The sequence below is a fragment of the Thermobia domestica genome, chromosome 10, assembly GCF_964235325.1.
Source record: "Thermobia domestica chromosome 10, izTheDome1.hap1.1, whole genome shotgun sequence".
Lineage (NCBI taxonomy): Eukaryota > Metazoa > Arthropoda > Insecta > Zygentoma > Lepismatidae > Thermobia > Thermobia domestica.
The window spans coordinates 112771887-112788818 of NC_137463.1; the positions used below are offsets into that span (position 1 = coordinate 112771887).

At 35.1% G+C, this 16932-nt stretch overlaps 1 protein-coding gene across 1 annotated transcript; it reads left to right on the plus strand.

Moving 5' to 3' along the window:
• Positions 1 to 9076: 9076 nt before the first annotated feature.
• Positions 9077 to 9478, plus strand: LOC145661583 (uncharacterized). The gene has a single exon (XM_081726902.1). It carries the CDS (start codon positions 9077 to 9079, stop codon positions 9476 to 9478), a length of 402 nt encoding a protein of 133 aa, XP_081583028.1.
• Positions 9479 to 16932: the final 7454 nt, after the last annotated feature.

Below are 16932 nucleotides of genomic sequence, written 5' to 3' on the forward strand. Positions count from 1 at the left end.
TAAAACTTAAAGATTTCCCATTAGTCTAATCGTCATAAGAGTGGGACGTGAAACTCAGATTTCATTTCATTGTTTCTCTAGTTAGATCTTAGCTCGGGGGGTTTGGGGGTGACGGTGGTTCACTGGTAGAGCGTTCACCTCTGGTGTATGGGGTCACAGGTTCAATATCCTGTTATCATCAAGTGAACTTTGTGGTGGACAAACACCGTATACATGAAAGGCCGTAGGTTCAAAATCCTGTTCCAATCAGAATGAACTTTGTGGTGGACAAACACCGTGTACGTGAATTTCCTTCCATTTTCTCTGTTCCAACATTTCATTCATTCATTTCTCATCATCACCGTCTCAATTAGCATAAACGACATAACTGTGGGACTTAAAACTCAAAGATTTCCAATCGTGGAACGTAAAACTCAAAGATTTCCCATTAACCTTGTTGGCATAATTGTAGGACGTAAACCTCAAAGATTTCATTTCATTCTTCAAAGATCTCATTTACAGACAGAAAGACAGACAGACCTTGTTGGCTTTATTGTGGGACGTAAAACTCTTCATTGTTCAAAGATTTCACTTACAGACAGAAAGACAGACAGGTATGCATCATATTATCAAAATTAAAACACCAAGTCTACAGACACTTCTTGCGTCAGCTGATATATAATTGCAATGCGAGTCAGAAAACATTTGGGATTTCCATCTTATCATTTTCTTAGAAATCAACGTACAGCGAACAGAAGCATCAGACAAACTCGCTTATTTTACAATGTTATCTTATCTGTTGCTCTTGAAACTAAACCATTTTAAGATGAAGTTCAATGTGCTAGCAAACAGAGAAAGAAAGAGACTAGCAAAACAGACATTCACATATATGTATGTATGTGTCTGTTTTTTTTAATGTTCGAACCTGAACTGAGCTATGAATAAATGCACTTGTTCTTTCAACTGCGTTTATAACTAAATGAAGAAAGAACATATATACATTTTAATTACCTATTTTAATAAGAACGACCGGTATCACAAAACACACACTACAGTTTTAGGCTGAAAACACTTTCGATTGGTAGGCTTCAATCGTGATAACTGAAAGCACAAAACACACACTACAGTTTTAGGCTGAAAACGCAATCAATTGGTAGGCTTCATTCGTGATAACTGAAAGGACTCTGATGAAGATCCGGTAGCCGTCAAAGAGTTTTTGCGGGAGGGGGCGGGGCTTGGGAATTAGCTAACCAATACAAGACGGATAGAAAAGGCATGGCGCGCGAGTGTTTGCCTTACAAAAAACATGTCATAACAAGTTCGATCATGCATACCATAATCGAAAACATATCTCGTTACGATTTCAATACATAAGATAATATCTTTCACATCAAGACTTTCGAAAGTCATGTTTCATTTTGTTTATACAGGTAGCTATATGGGACTGTATTTCAATTCTAAATTTCGTTGACGTAGTTTTTTGTGCTATGGGAATATGTTATATTGCAATTTCTCGTCACGGATTTAACATGAACAGCAAATTCGTTTGGCATAATCTGATCTTTAATTTCTCTACATAAGTGATTTTAATTACTTGTCATAAGAGACATCATCATGTGAATATCCATATAGCACATTTCACATCCTACGTTTTTAAACAATATGATATGCTATGAGAAGCTTCCGCTATTAGAATATGCTCAATCATTGGAATCCATTCGCAGGAGGTCTGGGGGAGGAGTGTATAGGTATCTGTTTCGTTATGAGACTCATATACTGTTTCTTGTCCCACGTCTTAAAAAAATCGTGAAATACAATATTTACCTTAGCAACTAAGTCAATTTCGTGATAAGCTTTGATCATTTGAATATCACGTCTTCTACAGAACTTTGTGGGAATAGGACCAAGGGGCTAAGCAACACGATTTTGCATGGGTATGTGTTTCGTTATGAGACTCATATATTGTGTCTTATCCCACGCTTTAAAAAATCATGAAACATAATATTTACCTTAGCAACTAAGACCAATTTCATACAATCTGCTGAGAAGCTTCGATCATTTGAATATCGTGCTTTCAGTTCATAATCTACAGACATTTCGGGGAAATAGGTCCAAGGGGCTAAATCGCTTATGCTCTTTGGCTTTCCAGGAGGAGTAGGGGGGTGACGGGAGTGTCGATCCCAGCTCCATACCTACGCTAAAATCAATACGTGAAATTCTTTTTTTTTCATGCAAGGATTAATTCAACTCTAAATCGTGAAGTAATTGTCTTGCCCGGGGAAGACGAAGACCAATCAAATTGGAGTGCTTCGATCACTGAATATCAAAGGATTGGGGGTAAAGGTCTAAAATAGCTATTCAATACATAACGAAAAGACGAAAATCAATCAATCAATTGGGAAGCTTCGATCGTGATAACTAATAGGACTCTGATGAAGATCCGATAGCTGTCCAAGAGTATGAGCATCCAAGACTATGAGCATAGGCTCTCACAAACCAACATTTTCCCACGGGTACCTGTGGTAGCCGTAAAAGGCTATGAACATAGCAACTAAAGGCTTGTAGAAACTTGACTCCGACATATTCGGCTTTCCAGGAGGAGCAGGGGTGGCGGGGGTTCAAATAACTAAACAATATAAGATGAGGAGACGAAAAAAGGCATGTTTTATCTTGTTTTTACATCTGGTAGGCGTCCAAGAGTATACTTCCTTATTCTAGCATAGCAACACACTGGTTTAGGCCAGGTTAGGGCCAAAATTAGGCCAAAATTTTCCCACGCGGATGAACAGGGGGATATCTACTCCCCCCCGTATCACAGCACAAAAAAATGAAATACACCATTCGAAAGCAAATCGTTTGTAACGTTTGTACCGAAAAAGGTTTTGTTTGTACCCTAATAGTTTTCGAGAAAGAGGGGATGACATTTGGGGGCTATCTTGTTCGCATGATAGGCCCCGTAATGTGTACTTTTCCCATACCCATTAATAAGTATTATGTGTTTACTCATGTAAATTTATGTGTATTTAAAACTCTGGTTGTGCATATCCAAATGAAGACAGAACTTGTTGTGAATAACTCAACGTTAAAATTGAATCGGCGAGTGGGAAAACAGTGTGAGTTCAAAATAAGCCATTTTGAAGTAAAGGCAAAAATAGCACTAAATATGTTGAAGTACAAGTTGTAATGAAGAGCAGTACAATTTACAAGACCTCGCACGTTGTAGCAGAATGCTATAATGTCTACTGTACATTTGTTGCATTGACAAACGAAAGTTCTTCCTTCAAATATCTCAAAATGCGTTTTGTGGACTGGTAGTGGTGTTCCATTCACCGATTCAATTTTTTTCTATTTCTGCCCTTTTCCGTAAATAAATACCGTAAAAGGAATAACAAAGTGTGAACAAATTCAGAAAGAAACTGGATTTAAAGAAATAATCTTAAACAAAGAAAAATAAGAAAATGAAACGTTTACTCACCTAAACTGCGTCCTTCCGCGTTTCAGCTTTACAGCAACTGAAGAAATTAACTGTTTATATCTGTCACATTAACGGCTTGAGAAGCTTGTGACTTTCATGGACAATAGCCGAAAGCAAGTACGCCATTGCTGAATAATATGTATTTACTTACGGAAAAGGGCAGAAATAGAAAAAATAATTGAATCGGTGACTGGAAATACACTACTGGTCCACAAAACGCATTTTGAGATATTTGAAGGAAGAACTTTCGTTTGTTAATGCCACAAATGTACAATGGGCATTATAGGATTCTGCTATAACGTGCGAGGTCTTGTAAATTGTACTGCTCTTCATTACAGCTTGTAGTTCTACATATTTAGTGTTATTTTTCCCTTTACTTCATAATGGCTTATTTTGGACTCACACTGTTTTCCCACTCGCCGATTCAATTCTAACGTTGAGTTATTTCCGACTTTTTTTTATTTGGATATGCACAACTACAATTCTAAATACATATAAATTCACAAGAATAAACACATAATACTTATTAATGGGCATGGAAAAAGTAAACATTACGGAGCCAATCATGCGTACAAGATAGCCCCCAAATGTCATCCCCTCTTTCTAGAAAATTATCAGGATACAAACAAAACATTTTTTGGTACAAACGGTACAAACGATTTACTTTCGAATGGTGTATTTCAATTTTTTGTGCTGTGATACGGTGGAGGGGCTATCTTGGTGCCGAAATAGCCCCCCAAATGTCATCCCCTCTTTCTAGAAAACTATTAGGGTACAAACAAAATTTTTTTCGGTACAAACGGTACAAACGATTTGATTTCGAATGGTGTATTTCAATTTTTCTTGCTGTGACACGGGGGGAGGGGAGCTATCTTGACGCAAAGATGGCCACCACAAATGTCATCCCCTCTTTCTCGAAAACTATTAATGTACAAACAAAACTTTTTTCGGTACAAACGGTAGAAACGATTTGCTTTCGAATAGTCTATTTCAATTTTTTCTACTGTGATAAGGGGGGCTATCTTGGCGCCAAGATAGCCTCCCCCAGTTGACCTCTCAAGTAACCCCATAAGGAAAAAGGTACAACGAAAATATTTTTGGTACAAACGGTACAAACGTAGTACAAACGAATGACCTACTCATTGTTTTAATATTCTAAAGTGGGGGGGTATCTTGCCATAGTGTTGGTTTTGTTTAAATTTTATAATTGAGCGAGTGTCAAAACTATTAATTACACCTCTGTAGTTACATCATTAATTAATTCGCGGAGTATAGTGTCACTGTCAAGAAGCACCGGGGAATAGCGATATAAAGTTAACGAATCACTGATTTAAATTGAATAGAGGCAGCAGTAATGACTGTGGGACTGAAACGTGAAAAAGAAAGAGATAAAAATGAAGAACTCACTAGAAATTCAACAATTTGACATAATATCCGAGTACTTAAAAATGAATCGAAATCAATGTATGAATTAGATCTTTTTCCTAGGGAGGATGAATTCATCCATACACTCCCACCCATAACCTATTAGACAGTATTATAACGAATATATATATATATCACTATATAACTGACAAAACAAATAGTAAATAGTAAATAGTAAAATTGGCCGACTTTAAATTATTTTGTTAAACCTTTTACTATCTTTTCAAGCTTCGTAAAACGTTAACTGACATTCAACATAACAGCGAGTCCATTACATTATAACTTGTTTGTTGTTTCTATGACAACCTTCAGTTCGTCGTTCTTATTTACATATAAATATTCAATTATATATATTTAATATATATATATATATATATATATATATATAATCTTATCAAGGATTTCATAAAATAGGGGATCTGCCCTTACAACAAAATCTTGAAGCATACGTCACAGTTTCGCCACCGCTACTTTGCCCACTCCGTCCAATAGGATCGCAATGTTTTGAGCCAACAATCATGGCGGAAACAAAAGTATCCAATCAGAGGATGGCAGAAACGAGAGTAGCCAATCAAACGTGCCGATGCACGGTTGTTTTGTGGCCTCATCGATTTAATAGGTTGAATATACCTATGGGCAGATCCTCTATTTATAACATCCTTGAATCTTATATTATTTTACCTTTTTCTTCTATAAAATTAACTGGCTTGTACATATTTATAAACCAAATATTACTCGAAGATAAAAGAGTATACAAGTATGCAATAAAGAATACAAGTATACAACATACTGTTGTAGTATATAACCCATCACAAACCACACCTTCAAGTGGTCAACACGTGTAGTTACTATTTATTTTGTATGGCTGTGTTGAGTTTGACAGGCAAATATTCATTTACTTCTTGTATCTCTATATACATATAGTGACACATGTACACCATGTGAAGATGTGGTTTGTGTGTCGCGATACTTTCTTAATCAATATTGAAGTTGGAAGTGGGATTAGATATCTACCGCTTCAGGTTGTAGTATAGACATTAATGCGATGGTGGAATATATTATTGAGATGCTTAACTGATTGTGGGAAACATCTTGTTATCTATGGCCGTCTTTACTCTATAGCGATCACGTTTAAAACTGGAAAAAGATACAGATGATATATGCTCTTGGGATGCTTATTCTATTATACAAAACAACTTTTCTGTATGTTACCATTTTTGCTTAATACAGATAAAAACGGTAATTGTTGTTTTTTTATTACATCCGGTTTGAATATTGCCTTCAAAGTCGAATTCAATTCCTAAGTTACCTCTACATACTAAACAATAATGGTGGTTATCAATCAAGTAATTCTAGAGATGTTTTAATCTTATAGAAGGAGTGACGCAAGGACTGTATTCTATTAACATTGGAAAAAGAGACATGAACACACAAACATCAGGTACATTTAAAATTCAAAATGCTCTCCCAAAATAAATCGAACCCGAGACCATTTACACCTAAGGCGCAAGTGCTCTCAACTAGACATATGGGAAACCCTAACCTCAAAACAAACTATGGATCTATATTTCAGTTGTATTGATAGCGTGGAAGCTCCTTCAAATTTTTGTTATTTTAAAACTTTTTTGGGTTAGAAAACGTATCTTCTTTAACAAATATTTCTTTTGCATCTGCCAAAGATACTATTTTGCTCTGAAACTAGCATCACATTAAATAATTGAATAGGGTCTGAATATTTCAAACAGCAAACAACTGGCGTATTTGGAAGGCTTCACTGCTCTTTTTCTCTTATACGTCCCTTCCTATTGCCTTGAGTCCGTTGTTGCTAAACTCACTATTTTAAGAGACTTTAAAAAGTTCAGGGACAAAATTATATATTGGAGAAGTGTACAAAGAAATGAAACATAGGGGAACATATTGATGATTGCAAGTAGAATAAAAATTACCGATCCGGTTCAGAATTTAGTGCAGTAACCCCTTTTCTGCATGTTTTTCTACATGATTCCTGATAGAATGAAATCGATTTGCACGATATGCCATGTTACGCCCTAAGAAAAATGGAAGACAGGAAAACTCATTCTCCTCTATGACCCCTTTTCTGGGGTGTACTTGCCCTCTTTTATGACCCCTTCTTGGGGTTTATTCATTCCCTTTTACGATCCCTTTTCTTCAACAACTACTTTAACATATGATTACGAAACACATATTACAAAAAACTATGTAACGTAACAGAGGTGATAAAAAGGTATAATACCTAGATAACCCATATGTCACATAGGAAAAATTACATAAGTGCATGAACACATATTCCAATCAGGAATTACACAGAGACTATACAACTCATCATGTAACATAGCAGAATTCATTAACGAGTATGGCTTATTCTTCAACCCCTATGCAACATAACAAAAAGGTTGATAACAATACAGACTATGAATACATAGCAGGGGTGTACTCCTCTTTAACATACCAGAGATTACATAAAGTTATGGCATATAATAGAAATTCCAATCCCTATATACAATAGCAGAGATTAAAGAGTACGAATACATTCTCTTACACAGTAACATTTAAACTCCTATTTAGCATATACGTAAGGTTGTACTCGTTCTCTTTTATGCTACCATTTTCAACCCCTAATTAACATAGCAGAGATTATAAACGACTATGGCTTTTTTCAACTGCTATTACCAAAGGCAACCAGCACTGTTTTTTAACAAAGAAGCAGAGACCTCGTTCTGTTTAAACCCTTATTGGAACCAAAGATAAAATATTTTTACACAGGTTTTTTAAACATGCTATTTAAGAATATTTGATTATTTTATATGGGGTACGTCCTTTTAACAAATTTGCATAAAACTCGATATTTAGGGGTTTTCGAATATGTTGATTACCAGCATAATGATATGGCCGAATATCATATGTATTTTTACTTAAGCCTTATAGTTTATGTGGGATACGCCCTTTTATAACAATTTTAGCCGATTTCGATGAAACTCGATATATACAGCTTCTTAAATATGCTGACTAGGAATATCATATGCATTTTTATAGTTTATGTGCAATACGTCCTTTTATCTCTCGATTGCTTGAGCAGTCATTCTGACACCTTTTCAAATTAATTTTGTTCGTATTTCTTTTGTATAAGTATTTAAGACAAATCGGCTTCATGACTTTTAATGTATTTGTTCTAAGTATTTGCACAGCAAGAAACATAAATTAACACTAATATTTTGGCGGGAAAATTCGTTATTTACCAAGGATGCCCGAAGGACTCATTTTGACTCCTTGTATTTGAATCAATCGTGGCACATTAAGTTTCTGTTCATGTAATATATATATATATATATATATATATATATATATATATATATATATATATATATATATATATATATATATCAGATGTCAAAAATTCCACCACGCTTTCGGCAACGTCCAAAAGGACGGGTTCCACCACATGTTTTCTACAATTTTTTGTTTCTTTCAGTAAGACGATTTACCTCCCACAAATTTTTAAAATGGCAGTCCTACCATCCCCTGATATCTCTCTCATGGCTGTCAGATGAAATTACGAGATAATATACCCTGCTCACGGAAGTAATTCTCAGTTTTACAGAAAGTCATGTATTACTTCCGGAGCCATATTGTTACTTTATCTGACCGTTAATTATTGGCGAGATATCTGGAGGCGGTAGGACTGGCCCATAATCAGTATCTGTGAATCATTTAGTGACTTTCAAATTTTATGCTGAAATCTTTGTTTTTCTTACTGGCAACAGTGTGCTTTACAGACGTTGAACTTCTTGTTGACTGTTCATAGAAAACAAGTTTGTAATTTAGGGCGAATGATTGTTATTTGTGGGTAGCGCTGTGCCAGTTCACAATGTCGCGATAACAACCTTAGCGATCAGCAAATCCTTTCGTTAGTTTGTGACATTCAGGTGTATCAACGGACTTTGGTGATAACGAAGAACTAGAATCAGATGAGAATCATAGACCATCAGAGAAATCCTCAGTGGAGTCGCCAGGTGAAAATGATTCCAAATCGGAGACTTCCTTTTCTAATGTCAAGGTAGCTCCAATTGCTTTAGAAGATTCTCTTCTAAATATACTTGTGAGAACTTGGCCGTTCAGTGTACTGAGAAAACCAGTTCAAGTGTATGCAGAAGACAACAGAAAGACACCAGAAGGGGCATGCAGAGAACTGATCAAGGTGACGTTCCTGTCAATAGTAGTGAGACTTCTCCTGATGGAAGCGAGTGGGAGCTAATTACGACACGAAATCACGGAACCAGTAGGCGATGTCAGGAAAATGATCTAAAAGAAGCACCAGGTCCAACAGGATACTCAAAAAGAAGCATAGCTCCAGGAAGTCGAGCTACGGCGTGGCATTTCTTTATAGACAGTTTCATAATTGAGCATATCAGAAAATGCACAGTCACTAAAGCTCACAGGGAAACAGGTAAAACTGAATTCAAGCTACCTATTGAGGAACTTCAGGCATTTATGGGTATAATGTATGTACGAGGAGCATCAGGTGCTAGAAATTTACCCTTGCACTCATTGTGGACGAAAGATTGTGGAGTACCGTTATGACAGCAAGCGATGTCCAGAAAACGTTTTTGTGAAATACTGCGTTTTCTGCGCTTTGATGAAAAATGTAATCGTTATGAACAACCCAAAACAGATAAATTTACGCTGTTTTCAACAATTTGGAATAGGTTTGTAGAAAATAGTATTTTGTGTTTTAGCCCTGGTTATTTCATTACTATCGACGAACAACTTTTCCCCAGCAAAGCCAGATGCCCATTAAGACAGTATATGTCAGCAAAAATGGACAAGTACGGACAAAAATATTTTCTTGCTGTCGACAAAGAAAGTAAGTGCATTTGCAACGGTTTCCATACGTAGGAAAGGATAAATCATGTAGAGAAGAACGATTGCCTGACCATGTAGTGTTGCACCTGATGGAACAGTATGTATGCAAGGGAAGGGAGATAACTATTGATGATTATTTTACTTCTCTCCATCTAGCTAGGAAATTGAGAGGCGAAAACACTGCTCTTTTGGGAACAGTAAATAAACTGAGAATAGAAGTACCAGTCGCTGTCAAATCAATTAAATCAGAACTATATTCTACGACGATATACAACCTTGATGAAATGACTCTCACTGTTTACCAAGGTAAGGCTATGAAACAAGTTCTCATCCTAAGTAGCATACACAAGCAAGTCAGCATATCCGAGAAAAGGAAGAACACTAAAGAGACCGTTGAGTGCTACAATGATACCAAGTAGGGCGTCGACGTAGTATTCCGTCGAAATATTCAAAATATTCCGTAAAAACTAGCACAACAAATAGTATAACGACTCACCAAGGGTAGTCGTCAACCTGGTTCGGCTTAGTAAGATATATAAATCTTAAGTGGTAGTATTTGTTTGCATGTAAAAATTATCTTTAATAATTATATACCATTATTCTCACCTTTTCTATTAGAATGATAACGTCGATGAACGTTGCTAAAATGGTTTATTAGCTGATATACTTTATAATATATTTTCCTTCAAACTGTCAAGCACACAAACTTGCTGACTAGGTATCCATAAACATTTACATAGCAACAAGTATCCCATAATAATATTTTACATATATTAAAAACATTCTTCTTCTGTTATTATTAAATTAACATTCTATGAAGTATAGTGCATATGTATGAGCACTTTCTGCCCAAGGTACAGGTAATTATTAACCTATCCAAAGTATTTTGTTATATAAAATGTCGCCCGACAAATGGACTGAATATAAAAGTCATAAGCGAGTTTGGCTTTTATGTTCAAGAACCACTGGTCCGTTTACAATACTGTTCTTACATTGCATATGTCCATCACATAGTAGTAGTGGCCCGCGTATATTGCGCCGAGTCAGCAAAAATTTTTGTGACGTCATAGGTCAAAGGTCATTGACCTTGGCCCGGGGTCAATGACCTAGGGGTACTTAGGACCACCCCCTCTAAATTTTGGCAGGGGTACCATGGCCCACCCCCTAAATTTTGGCAGGGGTACATAGGACCACCCCCCTTAAATTTTGGAAATTGCAAAATCTAAAAATTTGGTATGGTAGCCTAGGACCATAGTATGTACCTCTATCAGTATTGGGTGTCTATGTCGTTCCCTTTCGTGGGTAAAAAATTGCCAAAAATTTAAATTTCGGGGGTTTTTGACCTAATTTATCCCCTTTGATGAGGTATTATTACCCTATATAGTTATATGGACGTATACAGGGGTCCATTACCTTTCATAAGACATGGGTATATTAATGCACCCCTTGAAAAATTTGGGAGGGGTACGTTGGCCCACCCCTTAAATTTTGGAAATTGCCCAATTTAAACATTGGGTATTATAGTACCGGACCCTAATATGTATCATGATAAATTTGGGTGGTCCACCTCGTTCCCTTCTAGGGGTACACAATTGCCAAAATATAAACGTAAGCAATACGTTGTACCACGTGTTTGGTTTCGACCTAATTTATCCCCTTGGATGAGGTCCTATTACCTTATATGTTTATATGAGCGTATACAAGAGTCTATTACCTTTCATAAGACATGGGTATATTAATGCACCCCTTTAAAAATTTGGGAGGGGTACCTTGGCCCACCCCTTTAATTTAGAAATTGACCAATTTAAACATTTGGTATTATGGTATAGGACGCTAATATGGATCACTATAAATTTGGGTGGTCCACCTCGTTCCCTTTTAGGGGTACAAAATTGCCAAAATATAAACGTAAGCAATACGTTATACCACGTGTTTTGTTTCGACCTAAGTTATCCCTTTGATGAGGTGTTATTACCCTATATGGTTATATGGGCGTATACAGGGGTCCATTACCTTTCATAAGACATGGGTATATTAATGCACCCCTTTAAAAATTTGGGAGGGGTACCTTGGCCCACCCCTTCATTTTTAGAAATTGCCCACATTTTTAGAAATTGCCCAATTTAAAACATTTGGTATTATAGTATAGGACGCTAATATGGATCACTATAAATTTGGGTGGTCACCTCGTTCCCTTTTAGGGGTACAAAATTGCCAAATTTTAGTACAACCACGTGTTTGGTTTTGATTTAATTTATTCCCTTGGATGAGGTCCTATTACCTTATATGGTTATATGGTCATGTATAGGGGTCCATTTCCTATCATAAGACATAGTACATTTTTGCACACCTTTAAAATTTTTAGGAGGGTACCCTGTCCCACCCCTTCAATTTCAGAATTCTCCAATTTAAGCATTTGGTATTATAGTACAGGACCTCATTATGTATCTGATAAATTTGGATGGTCCATCTCGTTCCCTTTCATGGGTACGAAATTGCAAATTTAGGTACAACCACGTGTTTGGTTTTGATTTAATTTATTCCTTTGATGAGGTCCTATTACCTTATATGGTTATATGGTCATGTATAGGGTCCATTTCCTATCATAAGACATAGGTACATTTTTGCACACCTTTAATTTTTGGGAGAGGTACCTTCGCCACCTTAATTTTGGAAATTGTTCAATTTAAACATTTGGTATTACAGTATAGACCCTAATATGGATCACTATAAATTTGGGTGGTCCACCTCGTTCCTTTTTAGGGTACAAAATTGCCAAAATATAAACGTAAGCAATACGTTGTACCACGTGTTTGGTTTTTGACCTAATTTATCTCTCTGGATGAGGTCCTATTACCTTATATGGTTATATTGTAATGTATAGGTGTTTCATTTCCTATCATAAGACATAGGTACATTGTGCATCCCTTTTAATTTTAGGAGAGGTACGTACCTTGGCCCGCCCCTTAAATTTTGGAATTTTTTGATTTAAGCATTCGGTATTATAGTACAGGACCTTAATATGTATCATGATAAATTTGGATGGTTCACATCGTCCACTTTCATGGGTACGAAATGCCAAAATATAAACGTAAGCAATACGTTGTACCACGTGTTTTGACATTTTGACCCAATTTATCCTTGGATGAGGTCCTATTACCTATATGTTTATATGGTTATGTATAGGGGGTCTATTCCCTATCATAAGACATAGGTACATTTGTGCACCCTTTAAAATTTGTTAGGGGTACCTTGGCCCATCCCTTAAATTTTAGAATTGCTCATTTTATATATTTGGTATTATAGTACTGGACCCTAACATGTATTACGATAAATTTGGGTGGTTTACCTCGTTTCTCTTTCATGGGTACATGTTATATGGGTATGTACAGAGGTTTATTACCTTTATATATTTATGTTCCCTTTTAAATTTGGGAATTATCAAATAAAATTCGGTAAACGTTTTCTAGAACCCATTGTAGATGTTGATGTTCCTCTTATGGCCAAATATTCAAAATTTAAAGGTTATTGACCGGCTTTATTATTGAATAAGTACAGGATTTATTACTTTTTCATAACACACAGGTGTATTTGTGTACCAATCTTAAATTTTGGGAGGGGTACATTTCTTATTGTCATATCAATAATTGGTAATTGGATAGTATCTCATTCATTGGGTAAATCATTGTGAAATATGAGTATGATCACGTAATCAGTTATTGACCTATGATGGAATTAGGAGTCCAGAACATTGGAACATTGAAACTTTGTAGGATAATTTGAGAATTGCGTTATTGGTTTTGGTTATTCCCGCCAAATATAAACGTAAGCAAGACGTTGTACCACGTGATTGTCCTTGATGAGGTAGTGTACAGGGATTCATTTCCTTTGTTGTGGTACTTCTTAAGTTTGAGTACACACACACTTCTAGGAAACAGTTGGTTCTACTCAGGTAAACAATTGACGGACATTATTGACATTATTGAACATATTAACTCTAAGACTTAGGTATATCAAGAGAAGTATTCTTTAAATTTGGGAATGGTGATAAACAGAATTTTAACATAAGGTGCGAAATTTGAAACAATACATTGAACTTTAGTCACAGCTCATAGTCTAAGATCATTGGTGGTGATTGATTTGAAATCTGATAGCTAACCTTATTGAATCTTATGACTCATAGACGAAAGGCAATACATGCTACAACACTGGCAAAGTTATTGTTAATGCAATTTGATTGGTTGATCACTATCGTCGTGCAATCTGATTGGTTGATCACTATCTTTCGTGCAATCTGATTGGTTGCTGATTTCCAAATCTTTGATGCATTCAGTTTTGTTTTGTTTAACATTTAAAAATCTTGGTTTCGTTCAACATTTTGCACTCACTGATAAATATGATCAAAACCGTTTATTTGTTAATCGAATAGTTAAAAACCGGATAAAGTTTGACGGTTAACCGTGAAACGTAAAATTTTTTGTTTGAAATTTTTTCGCTTGAAATTTTTTGTTTGAAAATTTTTTCGTTTCCAAATTTTTTTGTTTCAAAATTTTGTTTGAGATTTTTTCGTTTGAAATTTTTGTTTGAAATTTTTTTCGTTTGAAATTTTTTGTTTGAAAATTTTTGTTCAAAAATTTTGTTTAAAATTTTTTGTTTAAAATTTTTCGTTTCCAAATTTTTTGTTTGAAATTTTTTGTTTCAAAATTTTGTTTGAAATTTTTTTCGCTTCAAAATTTTGTTTGAATTTTTTTCGTTTGAAATTTTTTGTTTGAATTTTTTTTTCGTTTCAAAATTTTGTTTCAAAGATTTTTGTTTGAAGTTTTTGTTTCAAAGTTTGAGTTGACATTTTTAAAAGTTTGTGCACTTATTAGTAAAGAACTGGAACTGTTTAGAACAAAACCTTTGACAACATTGTGGTGCAATAGTACACGTCAGAACCTGGGGTTGTACTTGAAATGAAAAAACACAATTCATTGAAATGGATCATTTTATTACACTCCACATACATCCATACCAGATAGTGGTTCTGGATATTGTCGATACAATGTATTTTGAACTTCTTGCACTAGTTTGTCTTTAGCATATAATTTTAATTCCAGTTGAAGTCTTTTAAGGTCTAGTGCAATATCAATTGGTGGAAACTCAATGTCCATTTGATCACAAATAAACTGTTTATCAATACAGGTATGCACCCACGAATGATGTTGACAACCATCACAATATCTAGATACATGTTGTACAATATGCATAACACATTTTTCAAAATAGTACTTTTTCAGGAATATACTTGTTTTGTTACACACTTCCACTGTATGTTTCACACACTGAAATACGCTGATGAATTTGTTCCATTCAGTTTGTGTTAGATACACCACGTTGCGAGGGACATGAAATGTACTCTTTTTACGTAACAGCATCATCTTCTCTTCGAGGACTGTACGCAGCACCACTTCATGATTTGAGCCTAATGATTTGACTATGGTCACATTTAGCTCATCGTTCATTTGGTCGATTCGCGCCATTCTTCACAGGTCAGTTGTACACCAAATTGTTCTGCTTTGCCCAATCGAATCACTGGTTCAAATGTTCTAGCACTGATACCAATCATCACATGTTTTGTTTGAAATATATTTATTGGATAATAGCTTGCGAAGATGAACTCTTTATCGTTAGAAGTACACATCTTTCCTCCTGAAAAGCACTTGCTCAAATGATTTCGTGGGATGACACTGTATTTGCTGTTTATAGTTATTGCTGACGTCATTGGTAAGGAATGTGCTGACGTTTGAATTCATGATTTCATCACAGTTGCTGACGTCATGCCGACCAACCAAATTCATACAACTACAGCTGACGTCATTGGAAAGAAATGTGCTGATTCATGATTTTGCTGACGAATCTGGCTGCGTACTAAATTCAAACTGATGACTTCGACCCAAGAATCCTTTGTAACATAAAGATACAGATCCAGTATTTAAGAAACGCAGCAGTTCTTCTTGTTTTGATGCCTCCATGGGTAAATATCTTGCTGGTAAAATTATATTCTTATCATTTTCAAGCTTCACTACGATTCTTAATCCAAACTCTGTAGGGATCATTTGGCTAGCTAAGATTCTATAAGGTACATTCTGTTGTAAATCAGTAATCTTGGTAAATGATTTCATCACATCACGTGTGTTTAGAAACTGCAGACAAGTAGCCATGATGACGTTATCATGAATACTAACGCGAACGATGATGCAAAACTGATGACGTTGCATTATCGTGTTCTGACGTGCACCACAACGTTGCCAGATGTTTTTGTTCTAAACAGTTCCGGCTAGTGCATACCTGTATTGATAAACAGTTTATTTGTGATCAAATGGACATTGAGTTTCCACCAATTGATATTGCACTAGACTTTAAAAGACTTCAACTGGAATTAAAATTATATGCTAAAGACAAACTAGTGCAAGAAGTTCAAAATACATTGTATCGACAATATCCAGAACCACTATCTGGTATGGATGTATGTGGAGTGTAATAAAATGATCCATTTCAATGAATTGTGTTTTTTCATTTCAAGTACAACCCCAGGTTCTGACGTGTACTATTGCACCACAATGTTGTCAAAGGTTTTTGTTCTAAACAGTTCCAGTTCTTTACTAATAAGTGCACAAACTTTTAAAAATGTCAACTCAAACTTTGAAACAAAAATTTCAAACAAAAATCTTTGAAACAAAATTTTGAAACGAAAAAAAATTCAAACAAAAAATTTCAAACGAAAAAAATTCAAACAAAATTTTGAAGCGAAAAAAATTTCAAACAAAATTTTGAAACAAAAAATTTCAAACAAAAAATTTGGAAACGAAAAATTTTAAACAAAAAATTTTAAACAAAATTTTTGAACAAAAATTTTCAAACAAAAAATTTCAAACGAAAAAAATTTCAAACAAAAATTTCAAACGAAAAAATCTCAAACAAAATTTTGAAACAAAAAAATTTGGAAACGAAAAAATTTTCAAACAAAAAATTTCAAGCGAAAAAATTTCAAACAAAAAATTTTACGTTTCACGGTTAACCGTCAAACTTTATCCGGTTTTTAACTATTCGATTAACAAATAAACGGTTTTGATCATATTTATCAGTGAGTGCAAAATGTTGAACGAAACCAAGATTTTTAAATGTTAAAC

Bases quoted from the DNA above. Each gene is read 5' to 3' on its own strand.
- LOC145661583 (XM_081726902.1), top strand. From the start codon at position 9,077: ATGCAGAGAACTGATCAAGGTGACGTTCCTGTCAATAGTAGTGAGACT.